Genomic DNA, 20,807 nt, shown 5'->3' on the forward strand with positions numbered 1-20,807 from the left:
TGTACATAATTAAGTAGATGACTATTAAGGACTTAATAAGCAAACTTTTAAAACCAGCAGCCATTTGCAAAATATAGTCAATCTTATGATTTTTTATGACAGCGCTCTCGATCCAAACTTATTTATGAGGGACAATGTGACTTAGAGGGGAACCTGATTTTCATTGAAGCTGTCAAATATGATGTTTTTTAATCTTATCATGTGCATGAGATTAAAAAACACTAGAGCAAGGTGATTTTAACATGTTTCCTGTAATGTAAGGTATCAACTTTTCTGAAGCTCTGTTACGTTCATAATAGAAAAAAACTAATAAAGATACAGCATTAGAGATAGTTATAAAAGGCAAGACATTGCCCATTCCTTTAATGGATACCAGATCTAATCTTACCAGCTCAAGGAAACATCCTCAGACTTGCCAAAAAGCAGTAATTAAATCACAGCATTCATACAAGTCAAACAGTCAGTGAGGACTATTTAGGTGAATTAATATTCCTACTACCCAGGTGTTATGGTTTGGGCCTGGCAAAGCCAGAGCCCCCATGAGTATACCTCCTCCCTGAGGTCTGCTGTGAGATGTGACCAGGAAATAAGCAATGCAGGCTCCAACTTAAACATAAAGAAAAGTTTATTAACTAAACTACACACACAATTACTAAACTATACACACAAAAAAAAGAAAACACAAGGAGAATGAAAACTACACAGAAACACTTCCCCCTCCTCCTCCAGATCCCCAGTACAATTCATTTCCCAAAATTATCCACACTCGGTCTGGCACCACCCTTTAGAAAATCAAATCTTCAGCTCATGAAGAGTAGATGGAGTCCTTCCTTGTACCACGGACTTCTTGTCACAATTAGCACCGCCCGGAGTCCTGCTATCTCGTGCCATCTCCTTTCCATGCCAAGGTGCTCTCACCACCAGGCATGGGATGGGGCAGAGGCCTGCTTTCAGGGTGGGCCTTTTAAGGATGCCTCGTCTCGTTCCAAGCAGAGCACACTCTCATCTCTGGGACCTTTGTCCCCCCCATTTCTTCTACACCCCCTGGGGCCGAGGGGTCTCAACACCAAACTCTCCTGGCTCCGAGCCTCCGCTTCCCCCTGCAATGCAGCCTTTGTATCACCAGGAAACAGTCCATGGCTACACAAAAGAGTCCAGCAAAATTGCCACTCCATCTTCCCCCATTCCTTCAACATCTCTCCTTCTCTCTGCCAGACCCCCTTACTGGCCTATTTCTTCCTTCATCTTCCACTCTTATCCCTTTCCTAGGAAAGGTAATGTTCCGTGAAGTTCTCACTATCCACAAGGGTTAAAAGCTCTCCCAGGCCGCTGGGCTGCTCGCTGCCCGCCCCCTTCTCCTCCCAGCCATGCTGCCGGCACATGATATCAAGTTTCAAGGTAACAGCACAGGCTGCATTCTCTCCGTCTCCAAAAAGGGGGGAAGGGGAATAAACAGGTCACTCGATGCTCCCCCACCCTTCCACTGAATCCGGGCCTACCGTAGATGGGCACGTGGCTTTCCCCTCCCCCAGCCCAGCCAGCAACTGGGCCGGGGGAGAGACCCAAGCCTTCACGCCGGAAATCCCAAGAGGGCTCTGAAGGACAAGAGCCCTGCTTTTAACTCCTTGGGTTTGTAGTCTCAAGAGGCGGATCCAATGCCCCACTGGTCAAACCAGGTGCTCATCTTAAAATCCGAACACCCATTGGTGACTACAGCAAAAACAACATATCCCAGATGTCCCATTTCCGGTCAAACCACGACACCAGGTGTTCAGCATGCAGCCTCCAGGATCATGTTGACTGCTCTATTCTTACACACTTTGCCATCTACACCACTTCCAAGAACAAGTATTTTGCCATATATACCATGGCTGCCTTCTGAGCACTTAAAAGGTTTAATAAAAATTGGTCTGACTATACCACTAAAAAGAATAAATGTACTCTGGCAGTTCTGCAGATAGAATTTAAATCACCTACATTATTTCCCCCAGGAAGAGACGCTGTTTCTGGGCCAGAAGATCCATATCCTCTGAATTTCAATTTTGTACCTTAAACCCAAAGCCATCTTTCTCTATAAATAAACTACTAATATAGCAGAAAGCTCACACTAGTAGCAATTTAAACACATTTTTGTAATTCACAAATGGAAATTCTCACCCCTTCAACTTCTGCCTTTTGTACACCCAGAAAGAGAAGGAAAATCCAGCATTCTTTTTGGATAATCACAGGTAGATTCAACCCTCTCTTCTCCTGGGGCTCTTGATAAAAGCCTTTGATTGGCATTTGATTTACTTCTCCTCACATTTTCTTTTAATGCCTTTTTTCTTATGAAACAAAGGAGAAAGAGAGGATGAGTAGGCTGCTGTTGAGAGCTACACAGATGCAGCTCTGAACAACAGCTGTAATTAAAAAAGAAAAAGCAACCTAGAAATTGACAGCATGTTTACAATAAGTATGTCTGTAGGAAATGTACACCTGTATCTGTGGGTGGGTAGGTATCAGGGTGAAATCAATTCCCCAGGGAGCCTGCTAGTAAACCTTTTAATAAATACACTTTATATAAAACTTTCTTAAAACTCCATAAAGTCTAAATGGTCTTTAACCAAAACATCTTAGAAGGTCTGCTAGGATTAAAACAAAAACATACAAATTTTCAAGAAACTTCTAGAGGAAACTTTTGAGTTTTCTAGGGATAACTGAAGAGAGCTAGTCACTCCTCAGCTGCCCCTTCACCATGGGAGTTATCTTGTTCTACAGGCCTGGCTTCAGCATCTCCCATAACACTCCACTACCTTCTACGTTCTATCATTAAATTGAATTTTCTCTCTGACAAGAGCAATGCCTGTGTTGCTGGGTTTAACCCAGCCAGCAACCAAACACAGTCACTCACTCAGTCCCTCACCAGCAGGACCAAAGAGAGGACCACAAGGGCAAAAGCTATAAAACTCATGGGTTGAAAAAACCACCAATTTAACAAGGAAAGCAAAAGCCACAGGCGAAAAAACCAAGGAATTCATTTAGTGCTTCCAATGCAGGTGTTCTGCCACCTCCAGGACAGCAGGGCCCCATCACAGGTAGCAGTTATTTAGGAAGACAAACAGCATCACTCAAAATTTTCTCCCTGTTTGCCTTTCCCCTCACTCTACACACTGAGCATGATATCACACGGTCTGGAATATCCCTTTGGTCAGTTTGGGTCACCTGGCCTGGCTCTGTCTCCTTCCAGCCTCCCACACACCTCTAAATTCCCTGGCAGTACAAAAACCAGAAAAGGCCTTGGCTGTGTGGAAGTCCTGCTGAGCAATAACACAAACATCCCCGTATTATCAACCCCATGTTCAGTACAAATCCAAAATACAGCCCCTGGGAAGAAAATTAACTCTACCCCAGCCAAAACCAGCACACAGTCATGAAAAATGGAATTCTCTATTTCACTCCTATTGCCTGTAACATGTCTTGGGTAAATCTCGTGGAGCTTCTCTGTGTACCAAACCACCACCATCCAACAAATTACACCCTCATACCAGGCATCTTTGATTTTCCATTGGTTATCCTTCCAGTGGGAGCATATTCTAGTTGAAGCTGTATGCTTATTTGTTCTTGATCAGACCAGATCATGGTCACCCACAGATTTACTGAAAGCTGTTTCACTCAGATAATTTTGCTCTAGCTTGTCACACAAGGAAAAAAGTTGTAATGGTTTTTGGCCTTGGCTGGCTTTTGGTTTTGTTTTTATTAAACTAATTACAGATCTTAGTGCAAGTCACTTTGATCTTATAGTGCAATTAATAATTAATCAGAATCAGCAGGTTCTGTGCCAAGACACCAGGTCTCACTGCCCTTTCCTCAACCTCAGCTCATTTCCCATCTGTATGCAAGCAAGCAGAGTAAAACCAAAACAGAGATCTCTCATACAAATGTGATGGCAAAAGAGAAGCAAGGCTGGAACGTGACTACTTCTGGAAGCCTATCACTATATTGAGTTGGAAAAGAGATTAAGCCAGAGAAGCACTAGGTAACAAGATCATGAGATCTGGATTTGTCACTGCCAAGCTTTTTGTTAAAGTCACAGCTCCATGCTGTACTCTTCCCTGATAATTGTTTTTACTTTAAATTAGAAAAGTCTCAAGATTTTTTTTAAATTGAAAAAATAGTCATAAACTTGTTTCAGAAAAGAACCAGGGATGTTCAGATCTATTGGGAGGTTTATGACCTTGAGAAAGCCATCCAACAAGTTCATGTCTGCCAACAGTGTATGGCAGCCTATCTGCACAGTACATAGTTCGTTGCAGTGCTCTTTTGAATACTCTTAAGAATTTCACACATTTAATAAAGATTAATAAGCATACAATTAATTCTGTAGGTCATCTGCTACACAGATGTATTTTCCATCCCTTCTTTGAACAACTTTAAAACAAGGTCATTTTGAACTAGCAAATTCTATTCTGTATTACCAAATCTTCTCTGTTGAAATTATAATTGATCCATGATCCTCTCATACTTATGTGTTCACAGCATTATTCACACAACTCTAAAATTAAAAAAAGAAAGCAACAATATTCCATCTCTGTGGGAAAACTGCATGCACCTTTTAGAAAACTCTAGATCCTTGTTCAAATATCAAGAATCCAGTGTTAGACTCAGTGAGATGACTAACAAACAGTACAAAGAATATTATCTTTACAAGTAAATCATTCTGCTAAGGCTGCAACATTGTCATACTCTTAGGTAAGTGACTAGGAGTTCAGATCTCTTAAAAACTATTTTGTAGTAATTTTATCAATTAGACTCTTAGAGTACTTTTAAATAAATTTACAGTTTAAGTTGTAGCTTAAGTAAGTGTCACCAATTTCTGTGTTTCTTTGAATTACATTTGTTTATATCACCATGATACTTGTAAACACTAATTTTGATGCCAAATTGATTTAACATCAGAAAAGGTTATCACCTTTTGCCCAGAGCATTGAGAGAGTTCTTTTTTGATCAAAAGAGTAACAAGGGGCAATCAGCCTAATACACAAGAGGCTCCTAATAACACCACTGGGGACAAAGCTGTGCTGCTGCATTTCCTAATCACAGTAGGAAATACAATCAGCTCACTGTAAAATCCCAACAAGCTTCCAAATCCTTACTTGTAAAAATTCAATTGCCTGAAAGACTGTGAAAGAGTCAATCTACAAGAAGCTTGTTTGACACAGTAATATTTCCCACGATGCTCATCTTTTCCAAATCTTTTTGCAATGGCACAAGAGGAATCCTCTATTCTTATTAGCAGGGTTTCTCATCATGTAACGCAGAAGGATTTTTATTTAAAAACAGGATTAACATTAACTGTCACATCACAGACTGTATTTGATCCCTCTCTCTTAGGTAAAACATTTATAAACGAGAGATTTTTCTGGTGTTAGCTATGTGATATTTTGTGCAGTATCATTGTTTTCTAAGAGTTGATATCACAGAGACAAAACTGACTCAAGAAGACAAAATTATGAACATGCTGTTATTTAAGAAAGGAAACAAACCACAATAACAACAAAAAAAGAGATTACCATGCAATCAGATGGAAAGAGCTGCTTGATAAACTGTGTTGTCATCATATTGCAAAAGTCTCATACCTTCTATGTGATTTCCTCACGGTCATCTCCTCACAGCACTGACTCCTTCATCTTCACAGCACAACTAACTAACTCTCTTCAGCTAGCTAACTTACTCTTTTGTAGCACTCTTCTTCCTATTGGAAACAGCTGTGGCTTATTAAGGGCACGCTTGTTCTTAATCTTTGGTGATTAGTACAGCGGCAACTCCTCAGGTGTGAAATTACTTTCTGCACTATTCTCTTACATTCTATCTTTCCATAAACTGAACTCTTGCAGGGCAAAGAAAGATAGCTTCTGTTGATTGAACTTAACAACTGGCCAGTTCTTTAAACATCTTTGTTGCAAACATTTTGGTTTTGCTGCTAAATGCTCTGTTCTGCTCCACAGCATAATGTTGCATGAACCACAGCATGACAGTCAGTGGGCTTCTTCCATCCTGTTGATAGCCCCATACCAAGAAATGAAGGTGTTACTTGATTCATTCAAAGGAACAGAACTTCCTTAATCCAAGTTCCTTCAGCCATTCTTAAGCCTAATTTCATTTTATGAAAACTGCATCTCAGCTGGAAAAGAAAACCACAAAACCCCAAAACGGATAAGCCTGGTAGGGCTGAAAATCACAAAGAGTGGCACAGCACAGTTTATGTATGGGAAATCTTTTCCAGCAGGGAAATCTTTTCAGATGAACCCTTTGATGAATTTCCCTGGCAGCACTTAGTTATTGAAATGTAGAAAAGTCAGGTTACAAGCATCTCTTCTATGTTATTCTGCCTTTAGACTAATGCAGGTACAAAGGAGAATATTACTCATGTTGCTTAGAATGGTAGTTTCAATTAATGCTTCAGTCACTGGACTGAACTATAGGTCAGTCTTCTATGTGCACACAGGATGCTTTGGAATGGATCTGAGGAAGAGTCAATCCTTCATTAACAGGGGGACAAGTGGCATGGTCCATCTGACATTACCCATCTGTCCAGCCATTCACCCATTTTTAACTGGACATCTCAGAAAGCCTGGAACTGCTGGGCTCAGGCTCCCTTTCACTCCTCCTGAGTGAAATAAATAAAGCCCAAACCTCTGGCACACAAGAGCCTCCAGAATCACCAGATACACAGAGCAGGTCCTTCATTTGCTTCTGACCTTTTCTTTAAATCAAGTGATTGTTTCTTGACTACTACTTTCTCTGCCATTAGGCTCACGCTGCCATTAAATGCCACCTTTGCTAGCAGTCACCTTTCTTACCTTTCTTGTGACAAACCATCCAGTCACAGGCACAAAGGCACCTAACAATATCATCAGCTGCACTCCAGTTCACATCCTTACATTAAGTTATTTTTTTTTAGACTGCCAATAGAGCCTGAGGGGATGAAGCTACTGCAATTGGGCAGTCAAATGTAGATGCATCACAGAAGAACATTTGATGTCCTTTAAATCACTATCATAAGCCAATTTAAATTAAAACTCTTCCCTGGTGAGGGAAGCACTTGCTTAGATTCAGTTTTGCCTTTTTGGACCCTTCTGGGAATACTCTTTCAACGGAACTGCATCCACAAAGCCTGCTTGCACTGCTGCTTTGAATGATTCATAAAGGTGTGCAGGACTTTCTTATGTACAAATAATTATCATTTCCATTAAGCCACAAAATAAATGTATGAATATATGAGAAGACTGACTGAATAATGATGGACACTTGCAACTCATCTCCTTGTGCCAGAAGAGCCACTAAATTTTCTTACTCTGCTCTTGATGTTTCCAGACTTAAAGCCCTTGGGGTACAGACACCCAATGGGAAAAAACCCCAAAACCATAAAACAGAAAAAAAACCCCAAAAAATAAACATTTCCTTACAAGATAAGAAGGACTCTCCATATAGAAAATGAAAAACTATACAAAGGAGTAGTTAACACTTTATATTTCCCAACAAATAATAGTGTGTATTTGTCTGTTTGTATATACAAACTATTTTTCATGTTATCTTTCCATTCCTATAAGCAAAAAAAATGTTCATTATACTAGAAAGAACTGAAGCATCACACAATACCCATGACTTTTCTGTTTAATGCTGTAATGAAAGCTATCCTAAAACATAATAAATATTCCTCAGATGCCACTTCTTTAAATAAAGAGAAGTCATCTTTCCCTACACCAGACTGTGAATGGGGAAATCTGTTTGCAGAGTGGGCTTCACTTCCCAGTGTGCCAGGAAAGGAGTTCCAGAATTCTTCTTCTGAGTAGGAATATTAGCTCTTTGAGTAAGACACAGGTCAGTGAGGAACTACTAACAACTGGAAATTGAAGCCAGGAAAAGCAGGATCACTTTCCCAGCCCGAGACCGGGGCAGCAGGCAGGATCACCAATCCAAACAGCGCAAGCCTCTTTCTGTGAAAGGAAGATAACACCTCTCCACCCTATAGGAGTGCTACAGGGATTAGTGTTTGCAAAAGCCTCTGCACCTCAGAAGTAATTAATATTTATGATGATCAGTCCCATCAAATTTGCATGCTGAAGACATCTAGTTAACATGTGAGTAGCATTTATATGACTGTGGTACTGACACATAAAAAAATGACAGCTTCATAACATTTGTTAATTTTTCCCCAATTAATTTCATTTACTCTAAGGACCTCTTTCTGTCTAAGAGGTGCACAACACTTTATAAAAGATTAAACCCAATATAATGCTGACTTAATTTATGGACAGCTATTTCTGTGGGTTTTTTCCTTGTTATGATAAGGAATTATCATTCTGCTAACAAATTTGCATTCATCCTCACACATCACTAAGATAATTATGGAAATGAAGAGTACTGGAATCAACCATTCTGTGGTCGTGCAAGGAAAGAGGATAAAGACATTCAGACGAGGAGACTGAAGCAAAAGGCTTAAAGAACTCATAACGTAAAAGCCCAAAAATATATATTATTCATTCAAAATGTTTATAAACATGGCAATAAATAAAAAATACACCAACATGCAATTGAAAGATGATTCTCAGGAATACAGCAAAGCATAAAGCAAAATAATGAAGATACAAGAAGCCATAAGTACCATTCTGGCCATTTCTAATTCTGACAAATAGTATCAGAGCTAAAGGCTTTGCTGCTTAGAGCTGGGGTGACCAAATGACACAGATTATGATCTTCTTGTTTCATACCAGGCTCAAGAGTGTCCGGAAATATTTGGAATCCCATGGTACAGGAAAACTGTTTCTTGTCCAAATTTAATTTTGCTTTGATATGACAACTCTCATTTAAGTGGTCAGGTTGCACAAAATCCCTCCTCCCAGTGCTGCTCAGTGAGCAGAGCTCACTACGGACAAAGCAGCAAACCCAAAACTGCCTGCACAATGATGCCAGCCCAACTGCAGGAACATTTCCATCCAAAGAGATTGAAGATTTGATCAAAGAGAACTGACCTAAAGGAATCCAAACAATCCCGGAGAAATATTAATAAATCAACTTTTTAGTCCAAGTTCCCCCCTTACACAGTATCCCAACTTCATCCTACTTCACATCTGCAACACCAGAAAAAAAGCAGTATTTATTATCTCTAAACTTTTTCTTTCATAGTAGTAAGATATTTTAAATTTGTGTTTGCGAATCTCCTACATTCTGTAACATGGGCATGCCAAAGTAACTAATTTATTTTAAACTTCACTGTCACCAGTTTTCTTATTTCTCTTTTTTCTTGGTTCCCATTGTAGCTGCTTTTCTATGATACATTATTATCCCCTGCAGATTTCCAGTTAGTCTATGTTTCCTAAGCATTTTAAATTTGATGCAGACATACCAGCCTATGAAAACGTAAGGCTTTAGGTATTTTAATGAACAATAAATAGAAAACTTCAGGAAACATCTTTGTTTCATGTTGGTTGTAAAAACTATTTCATCTTCATTCCAAAGTTTTCCCTTGGTTCAGCTGTAGATAAACACTCCCCCCACACACATCCAAAACTTTACATCTTTTTACTGACTTACTGAAAAAAAAATGGCAACTTGTTTGAAGAACCAGAAATAAATATTACCCTGTACAGTCATGGGGAGGATGATGTGCTTCTCCACTACACCTAAATATGAAACTGTGCAGAAAAACCCAAAATAAACAACAATCAGACGTGCTTGTTCATTCCTTTCTTGGTTAATGACAACATCCACAAATGTAATGATTACAACAAAAGGTAATCAGATATGCACCTAAAGAAAACTTTTTTCCACTGCACTCTCCTTAATCTTAATTTAATCTTTCAGAACTCTAATGATAGATGCTAACTCTAATGATACAATTATCACAAAGCTATCAGTGTACCACACAGCTGTACAAGTTTGAAACGCTTAGCAAATATTATCCAAATTAAAAATTTGGTATTCCTTCTCATCTACAGCATTCAGCCCTGCTTGAAAATATCAAATTTAAAAAAAAAAATCTGCTGAATATTTAGTTCATTATTCACTAGGACAAAATGAAGTGATTAAGTCTGTTTATGAGATTTCTTCCCTCCCATTATCAACTCCTTCAACCACAAAGGCCATGCTCTTTTTCCTTTAGACCATTTTTTTCAACAAAATTTTTAAGTGAATCATGTCTTCATCCATATGTTAAGAAATATTTTGAAAATTTAAATTGTCTGAAACTTAGAGGTTTTTTCTAAATTGTCAACATTATCTGTCAGATACTCACAGTAGGCATTTTCTTATAGGTGCTCTCCATGACAACAATGCAACAAGCCCACAGCCTTAAGACTGAGTTTCCAACATTTTAAAAATAATTACAACTGATACTTTCCATTGTCTCTATCCCCAGTGCCTTTCAGGACTCCTATTAAGATCTCTGTTAAATGAAGAAGCCTGAATAAATAGATTTCTTATTCCATACACATGAAGAGACACAACTTTTCTCGACTACTGTTAAGAGACAGTTCATACAGCCACATTTGAGAAAATTTCAATCAACAAAGATAGCCTTTTAACTGTCCTCTTTTTTTAAAAAAGTGTGTCAAAAAAGTGGAAGAAACTTCATGGTTCTTAAAAAAATGGTAAGGCACTAAAAATTTACTTTAGGCACACAAGTATATTTCACTACCAATAATCAAAGTATTGAACTCTACCAGGAGCAAGGAGAAGGGCAGAGAATAAACTGAATGGACATGCTATGGTTTAAAATCAGAGTATACTAATCCTTTCAAAACCAAGAAATTTACCCCAGTACTACCAAAATGATATTATAATCTTTAAATACAGGAGGAAATATTTTTTTTTCTCACAGAATCAGCTTTAATGTTATACAACAATGCAAAGTTTGGTGGAAACAGTAACAGCACTTCTGAAGACCCTACCTAAAAATTTAAGTCACCATTCATCAGGCCATCAAAGTCTCCCAGACCAGCCACATTCCTCAGTAAAACTAAACAGCTCATTATAAACAAGTGGCTCACAAAGGAGTTAATAACTTACCAAGGGACAGAGCATGACCAAGTCACAAAGTTAAATGGAAAAGAAAACAGGAAGACAACAAAAATCAAACCACAGCACAACAGCTTTCATCGCCTGTCAATAATTGGCTCTGCTAGAAAGTTAGCCAGAGGAAAGGCAGGATAGAGCTTTCAGAAGCGGCACAAGGTGTCTATGTGTTAGCAATTACATCTTGTCCTTAATTTCAGTTAATGGCTGTCTAAATTGCTCACAAAAATGTCTGCCTCTTTAAACTCTCGGTGAACATTCTGAAAGTCAGTCAGTTATTTTTAGTGTCATACTTTTGAGACATTTAACTTGATAAGGACTTCAAAATGCCAACCCTCAATTTCTTACTGTAATGGATTATGTTTGAAAACACATGGCTGGGTCATTAACATTACTCAGTACTGGGAAAGCTGTTTATACATGTTATAATAGAAGAATCAAGGATCAGATGTTTTCCTTTTAACATCATTAATTTCACTAAGTCAAAACTTCTTGTCAAAAACATGTCAAGTTTCCACACCTATGATTTTCAAAGGCTTTCTGAATGAAAAAACAGCAGTCCTTGGCCAGAAAGGGAGAGAGAGGACCTGCTACAGTGAGAATACACATGTGAGATGTACAAAACCCATTTTTAAGTCCCCAGTTTGTTTAATTTATCCGAGGAAGAAAACATTCATTGCTGTAACACATGCTGGAAATGAATAATTATTATTAAATAAACTCCTGCATTGCAAACAGTTCTACATTTTCACTATATTGAACATAATTGATGAAAGCACTTGAATTTTATGTCATTTCCAACAACTGCAGAAATTACTCTTGGGTTGGAATGGTCAAAATGGATTTACATTTTCACCTTCAAAATAATTGATGGGGTTAAAATGGTCAACACAGATGAACATTTTCACTTCTAAAGTAATTGATGCCTCTGAAACAATCCATGCCATCCATGGCCTGATGGCACATGTCACCATTGTCAGTGGGCACTGTGCCATTGATTTAGATGAAATTTTATTCTGAACTCTTTACAATGAGTCTGCTTACTAAAAAAAAAAACAAAACAACCAAAAAACAATCCACCAAAAAAAAAAAAACCCCGAACAAACAAAAAACCCATGCACCATATTTTACAAATGCCTGATAAGGAAACTTCCCTGTCAGACCATCCAGGAGCTCCTCTGCCAGCCCCTGAGTTGGGACTTACAACCTTTTCCAGCTACACCCTCCACACTCACAGAGTCACACCAGGTTTCCCAGAGCAGTCTCAGACTTCCAATGATCCTTAACACCATTTAATCATGGTGCAGTAACGAAAGAACAAATCACAGCTCTACTGGTGCCTCCAAGGTGCAGCCCCAAATAAAAAATCCTGGGCTTTTACACCCGCACAGTCTAAGTGAGTGCAGGCAAGCCTGGAATCATCAGCTCCTGAGTGTCAGTCACCACGGGCACCTGGGACCTTTGTTGTGCCTCCTGCCTGGGGCTCAGGTCCTGTCCTGCAGAGCTGAACCTGCAGCTCCCCCCCGAGCTGCCTGCACTCCATGATTCCTCAACACTCCCCCACATTTCCTTATGCCTATCAGTCAGTCCCATGACAGGGGAAATTAGGAGGATTTACTGTCTGTATGAGATGATTAGATTAGCACTTTAAGTGCTCTTGCTGGGTGTATCAGAATCCTCCCATGGAGTTTCAAGAAAATCTTTTTTCATAGTCTTAGTGATAAAATCTTGTCAGCAACCCATAATGTTACAAGTTTTATGACTTTTAAATCTTGGATATAGAGTGCTCAGCAGGAAAAGCTTACTTTGTAGGTATGCATCAGAAGTCATTGTGTGAGCCTGTGCCTGCCTGAGGGAAAGAACCTGAATGAACCTAATATTTACCCTTGCAGTGCTGATTATATAAAATGTTAAGTTTTGCTGGAAACCCTATTAACTGAAAAAAAAGTAATTCTGATCCTTCTGCATGCCTTTGTTGAAGCATCATTTGGGTTTCTGGTTGCTTTTGAAGATTTTAATAGGACATACATTAATAATTGTCCTATATGTGGCTGATTGAGTAAATAACTGAATTTACAGCATTTAAAGCATCAGTTTTGCCTAAGACAGGAATTTTAATTTTGAACTAGTGGTGAACCTGTGATGAAAGCTTCAATAAAACCAAGGAGAATACACTAAAAATATATGCACATAAAATTTGGAAAGAAAGGGAACTATGATCAAGGCATAGAAGAAGAAAGAAATCAAGCAATACATGTGTAGTTCCCAGTCTCATTGTTGATCCTTTTAGTCATTAGTAAATATGTTAGTATTTAGTAAATATATCAGGGATACTAGGAAACTACCAATGTACCTACACTCCCCACAATAAAAAAATGTTTAATTTATTCATAAACAGGTGATGTGATTCTATTCAGACAGACTTGCTGGCAGAGCTCTTTTTCTTAAGAAAAATGTGCACAGGGTTACTGAGAAAAAGGAAAAGACAGGGAATAAATGCACAGAAGCTTCTTGTAACAGGGCCCATAATACCTACTTCACACTCCTCCCCTCAAAACTTATTCAGTGCTGTTCAAGATCTCATATCCTATGATGATAAAGACAGTGAAACAAATCAGATGTATAAATCTTTTTGAGAAACGACAAAATGGAAGGCTTGCACCAAAGGCAGAAAGCTGCTGTGATGATGCGGCTTTTAAAAGTCTGTGCTATACCAGCACACGAGTCATAAAGAAAGGAAATACTGACATGGGGGAGAACAATTAAGAGTGGGAGGAATCGATTAAACCACTGAAGAATGGTGACAGACCGGTCTAAAATAGGATGGAGACTGAGGCAGCAGAAGAGTAAAGGTGGGGTTGTGTGAGTCATACTTCTACAACTCTACTCACTTTACTAAAATATCAAAAACATGTCCAAAACAAACAAAAAACCAAAGCCACAGAGGCTTCAGATGCTTCTGAGCAGAAGCAGAAATTCAGCTGGAAGGTGGAAAGAGAGGGATGAGAGCTACTGAGGCCTCCAGCCCAGTGGAGAGCATCACTGAACCCTAGCCTGCTCCATCTGCCATGGGGTCACAAGGTCTGCGTGATTATTTCAGAGCCTGTTTTGAACACAAAGCAACACATTAAAATCTTCATTTAAGGAAGTGTCAGCAAATACTTAAAATATTCAAAATAGTGCATGTAAGGTAGAGTGGGTAAATAAGCTGGTTGTGTCAACTAGCATAGGAAGCTTTAGGAACTACAGGCTCAGCTTGCTGTCATCACTGCTGAGTAAGTTAAGAAAAGATCTCATTCTACACCTAGAAATACAGAGCCCTACTCTGAAAGATCAATTCCCTGGGCTAAACAGAAGTCATCACTGTGCCTTTCATATTGATTATTCCAAATATCTGCTGCAAAATTAAACTGTGATTACAGACCAAATGGATAATTTATCTTTTGCTAATTCTAGGCACAAATGTCAGGAGCTGCCAGAGCTCATGCCCATTAATGAACTGCACTGATTTGCATTTCCAGAGCCTGTAAAGCTGCAGGATGAATAGTAAACCTCTAAGTATAGACATAATTTAGTACAGATTACACTTTACCAGACCTACAGCAGTGGCAACACTACTGAGGACTGTCAGCTTTTGCTACTTGACCTGGCACTTCTGTTTTCTTACTGAAGGAATTTGCATCAAGGGTATTAATTACAGAAATCAGAACACAGTAGGATAATAAATACTGAAGGAAATTCTCAGCTCCCTCAAAGGAGAAAGGAAATAATGGAGGAATTTTTTTCTTTCATTTAATGCCAATTAGTAAAGCATGGTTGAGATTAATCAGAATTGAGACACAATTAAACATCTCTACAATAAATTACTATTATGGTTATTATTAAAAACTTGGCTGTGACTAATAACCAGTGAGACTGATGCTCATTACAACAGATAATGTATAATTAGCTAATATTAGATATTTGAAGTACCAAATGGCTGTCATAGATCTCATCTTAAAAGACTGTCACTATATTTTAAAATAATTTAAAAATAATAAAATACTATTATAATGAAGCACAGGATAATGAGTAGGAGAAAAGAACAGGTTCTAAAAAATGGATGAGACATTGCTTGCTAAGTTGACCTTTTAGAAATACCCACTCCTTCACTTAGCTTCTAAATGAAAGGCAGGATTATTTTTAATTCCAGCTAATGAGAGCAGATGTAAGTACTCATAATTAAAAGTCACTCACATTTGAGCCAGCTACAGTTTTGCTATTACAACAGAGAGTAACACTTAAGGTTGCATGACAAATACTATTCTACTCCATTATATTCCAAATTCTTAGTTCTTGAATATTTCAATTGCGACATAACTTTTTCCCACAAGACAAAGACCTAATTCTTAAAGAAATATTATAAAAGGAGAGAAGAAAAATCTTCTCAACAAAAGAAGATCCTACCTATTTCAAAGTTTAAGTGCAAAACCACCAACAAGATGTTCTTTTCTGAGCAGAGAAATAAACTTTTTCTACAATATAGGAAAAGATCTTCCATTTCTAAACACATGGAAAACAGCAGAGGATTGAAAGCTGAAAAAAACCCCTCATTAAAAAGAAATGCCTATGATGGCTTTATCAAAAATGGTTGTAGAAACATTTTGCCAAAATGTCTGCGTACAGGGCTGAACAGAATTTTTGCTAAGATTTTGAAGAGCACAGCTAAGGAAGACTGCTCTGAACATCTGTGTGTTGCTAACTCCACAGGGAGAAGGAACCCAAAGCTGCACAGAAAATTGGCTGTACTGGCTGCTGTGCAAAGTTGCCCCTTTCCTCAAAGAAAACCAAATCTACTACTTACAACAGTTATGGAAGAATGGTTGCTGAATGGCATTAACTATATGTTTATCTGGTAATTTTCTCCTGGTTGCTGTTAGGATTCAACAGTTCTGGAGTTGGCTACCTTTATTTCTTACCCAACTGTTTTCTACTCCTTTTGCTGGGTATCAGTGATCACTTTTAAAGGTACTGTCTTGATGTAAGTAAAGTACAATGCCTCAGTTAAAGTAATGGTATTTGATGGACTCAGGTGGACTATCCCTTGCTGCACTGGAAAACATCTTGCTCCAAACACTCCTGATCAGGGTCTTATATAATTTGGACCTTTCTGCTACAAGTCACAGCATGCGCAACATATTGGGAGAACAGTAGCTGAGGTTGGTGTTAGCAGAGCTGAGATGCAACTTACAAGTACTTCCAGGGAAACCTGACTTCTAACTTTCATTAGATTAAATTCAAAATCTTAAAATGGTTTTGTACAAGCTTAGGTTCTCCATATTTTTCCAGCACTTATCCTGTGGGACTAAAAATGACAGGCATCTGCTTTGGTGAAGTTGGCGATACAAGAAGAGTATGGCGACAGGATTTGCATTCTTTCCTTATGGGGAAATGCAGAGTTTCTTTTGAAGGCAAATCATTAAAATACAAAGAAGGACAGCTCTCTTTCTTGGTATAAAACCAGGTATGATTGAGAACCCAGGCTTGGTTCCATTTCACAGTCTAATATAAAAGCTCATTAGCTCAGAGATCTTCAACTGTCCCAAAGAGAGGCAGTTGATAGGGCCCTGCTTCGTTACACCTGTGCTTTCCGAACCACAGAATGGAATTTCCTTTTCCATCTCCTTCTCTACAGCAAGGATGTGGGAAAGGTTATTATCATGTTGCCAAGGGAAATGCACCATCCCGTCATCAAAAGCCAATATTATTGACTGACAGTATTCAGAGAAGGTTATGGCTTGTAAAACCATTCATTGACATTACAGCTGGAACAACAGTGCTCTCTCTTGGAATGAGCCAAGGAGAAATAACAGAAACTGTTACATTTGATATTATTTTTATTTCTACTAAATGCTGTGAAATGCACTTAACTTTTTCCTGGTCTGAACTCCATTCATTTTACTTGAATTGCAAAGGAAAATCTTTCCTGGTTTGAAAAGTGACTAAAAATGAAAGATTAAGTAGTGCTCTTTGCCCTATTTTTCAGTTTCTTTTACCATTTCTACTAGACTTTTAATATGAAAACCATCTTTATTTTTTTATAAGAGCAACTATTCCACTTCAAATAAGTAACTTACAACCCATTTTGGGTTATAGGTACACCATTTCCTTAAAAAATAAAGGCGCCACAGTGTACTTGTCAGTGCCCCAATGCAAACAGAGCAATGTTTGATTACCTCAGCAAGAAAATTAAGAAGTTAGATTTTCTTACCTCTTACACCTTTATCTGAGCTGACCAGCCCATTTCTTTTTAAGTGTAATATCTTAGTGGTTTTCCAGGCACAGGGAGACTCAACTACTGAATCTGACTTAGAATGTTGAGGAGACTTCAATGTGCATTTAAAGTAGCGTTCCAAAGAAATAAAGATGTGAACCCTGGTATCTGGGCAAAACATTGCTCAATTTCAGCCAAATCTGACTGAGAAATGGGTCTTAAAAGCATAAAATCCCAAAAGAGGAATAAGAATTAGTGAATAGCTGAGCACTGATATTCCATCTGTACCTCCACTGATGAAATAACTGAGCAAGCAAAATCCTCAACCCTTCTACTTGCAAGAATCAGCTGGCTGGGTGTACAACTGCTGCACAGACACTGAAAATATGGGGGGAAAAAAGGAGTTTCTTTTCTGGGCTTGGCCAGGTCAGAAGGACACTGTTATTTTCTGTGCTGGAAGAACATGCAGGAGAGACACAAACTTTACATCATCAAACTTGATTAATTCCAGTTACCCACCTTTAACTTAGCATCATCACAAACTGACTAAAACTCAACCCAGTCAACTGATTGTATGCACACAAAAGGTGGAAACTTACTTGAGAGAGGGCAAATTTTCAAAGGGATACTCCTCTGAGTGTAACAGTCCATTTTACAACACCCAGTTAAGTGAATGGTGCTGAAAACACACATTCCCTCTTCATTATCTAAAGGAACAACTGGAAAGGTGACCTCTTTGCTAGGTGATGCAGCACTGCTCTGAGTACCTGGGTGGCCTCAGGAGATCTCTTCCAAGAGGATCTGCCTAAGGCTATTCTGTGTCCCAGGCATGGATACCACGGCGTCAGCTGAAAATGTGACATATGGCAACTCACTCCTCACAGGTTAAACCTCACAAAGTTGTGGACATTGTCCCAACATTTATTATTAACTAAAATACCAGGCCTGTGGCTTACACTGGACTTCTGCCAGAACTGTTGTTTGACAGACCTTTAATGTCTCCTGTATCCTTGGAGAAACTAATCATTGTTTTGTTCAAATATATACTTGAAATACAAAATAAAGAGAAGTCTGTTGTTGACACACACTTATACAGGAAGGCACAGACTCAAATGAGATGATGAATAAAAACACAGCCTTTAAAATAACAGTTCACAGCTGTAGTCTGCTGGAAAACTATTCAAAACCAACATTGTATTCTAGATGTTTCTCGAAAATTGCATGGTATATACACAGAACATCTGCTGGCATCTCAGTAATTTGAAGGAAAGGAAGAAGCAACAATAAGCACTTCACAGTACAGCAGATAACATGATAAGCCAAGATTAACAGACATCATTTATGATGAAATGAATTAACTGTACCTTGAAAAACAAGGGCTCCTCAGGAAGGGGGCTGACAGGGAGGGAGGCTGTGCTGCCAGCTGGGCTCATGTCCGTACTCTGAAAGAAAGGCACACAGGAGTTTGCATTTCCAAACAACTTCTATGGACAACTTTGTTACATTTTGGAGGAAGGGGGATGAAAGAGCTTGAAAACAACACTGGAAATAAAAAAGAATTAGACTGACAACTGCAACCTGTACTTTATTTGCTTGTAATTAGTTCAAGTATTTCACTAATGGGTAAGTACTTGCATTTTATTTTGAATTTAATCCCCATTCAAAGACTGAAACACATGCACAAGTACACAAACATGCTGTTCATATTTGTTAATATAGAAAAACTTATTCATCTCAAAATAAACTATGATAAAAAATTTTAAATTATTTTTGGGACGGCTCAACAGTATCTTTAGAGGGAAATATTAACGGGAAAGCAATCCATCACAGGAAAATATTACGTTTAATGTTTAAAAAAAGATCCTGTTCACATGAATCAATATAGTTTACAAACAAGCACTAATACAAGAAAAGAAACAGTGAAGACCAAAGTTATAAATGAAAACAATTCAGTATACTTTGATGGATATGTCAAGTCAAAATGCCTGAAAGATTGACCTAGAACCTTGCTCTCTTCAAATCATATTTCAGTAACTTGCTGCTTAGCAAGGCCATGATTTTTACAGATGTGACAGATGTTAAAGCAAGTGTGTGACACTTAACAATATAGAATGGTAGAAGAACATAAATATATATATAAACAATATCACAGTTGTTTTGGAGAAAACTAGAATAATCCACCATGACACTAACAAAACAGAAATTAAGAAAATTTTTAAATAATCAACAAGTTTGCCTGGCCTAGGTGTGCATTCCTTTTCACAACGTACCATTACAATGCAGAATGATCTCATAAATTCAACTTGTGCACTTGACTAATCTGATACCTGGTTCTGCATCGCTATGAATCTACTCTAAGTCCTTTGATAAATCCAGATTCTGCAACTGAAGAACACTGCTCCACCCAGAAATTTCTAACAGTTCATGCATCAGAAGATGCTTATGGAGAGACACTGCATTTTACTCAGCCAACTGGTCAGGAATGAAAAAAGACAACATTTGGGGTACAAAATCCCTGTGTCAAATCCAAAACAGAGACTTCAAAGTTAGCACCCACTGAGAAAATATGAGTTAAATTAGATACCTATCAGTTACACCATAGCTGAAAGAAAAGACAACGGTTACTTGCTAAATAATAGGGATGCAAGTAAATGAGAAAGAAGGGGGCCATGATAACTATATCCTAAGAAAGATGTAGGTAATTTATAACCCAGGGAACACAGACATGATGTTGAGGAATAGAGATTGCATCATGTCAGAAAGCCAGTATCTCTGTAGTATTCTTTGTATTCAGAAACACTACAAATTTTAACTCTGACTCCTGCACCTGATCATCAAGAAAACTGGCCAGTAATATTTACAAAATGAAGTGAAACTTAGCCGTTCTACATTAAACAAAGAGTGCAGACAAAACTGGACACTTCTGTGGGAATGTTCTCTGCCTCAAATGCCAGCAGCTCAGAAGACAATTCAACTTTTAATTTACATAGAATAGGAAAAAAAAAAAATCAAGCATCTGATTTCCAAACCAAATCAAGTGCCCTAATGTGCAATTAGAAGCGTGCAGGAGGACAGACCCATCTTTAAGCACTGAAACAGCATCACTTGGAAAATCTGCAAAGCGTGAGCTGCACATTGTTCTGGGATAGCTGGAATCCAAGGAAGGTTTAACAGCCCTGAGGATGACGCTGGTGCTGTCACAAAACACCTCAGGGCACATCCAGAGGATGGCCTCAGCAAAACATTGCTCTTCCATGATGAGTGGGCAGGATCCAGCCCAGGTCGGATGTCACACTGATGTGGTTCCATGCCTGAACCAAAAGGGCTGTTGGGTGTGTTGGGAGGGGCACCACGACTACACGGCCTCTGGACTGATATTAATTGGAGCACTGGCAGGAGAGCCTAGAGCTGTCCATATATACATACCCTCAGTGGCCCCTCCAACACCTTCAGTAATTTTCCTCTCTGAGGAAAGCAGAGCACTATCTGTGCCTGTGTAAAT

The 20,807-nt window shown here is 38.6% G+C and overlaps 1 protein-coding gene across 2 annotated transcripts in view; it reads right to left on the reverse strand.

The window, feature by feature from the left end:
• Positions 1-20,807, reverse strand: part of CCSER1 (coiled-coil serine rich protein 1) — a 607,381-nt gene that overhangs the window by 295,290 nt on the left and 291,284 nt on the right. For both annotated transcript variants that reach the window (XM_063156613.1, XM_063156615.1), the window contains exon 7: positions 18,670-18,747. In XM_063156613.1, the coding sequence (XP_063012683.1) occupies positions 18,670-18,747 (78 nt within the window). The remainder of the gene's footprint in view (positions 1-18,669; positions 18,748-20,807) is intronic.

The sequence above is a fragment of the Melospiza melodia genome, chromosome 5 (assembly GCF_035770615.1).
Source record: "Melospiza melodia melodia isolate bMelMel2 chromosome 5, bMelMel2.pri, whole genome shotgun sequence".
NCBI classification, from domain to species: domain Eukaryota; kingdom Metazoa; phylum Chordata; class Aves; order Passeriformes; family Passerellidae; genus Melospiza; species Melospiza melodia.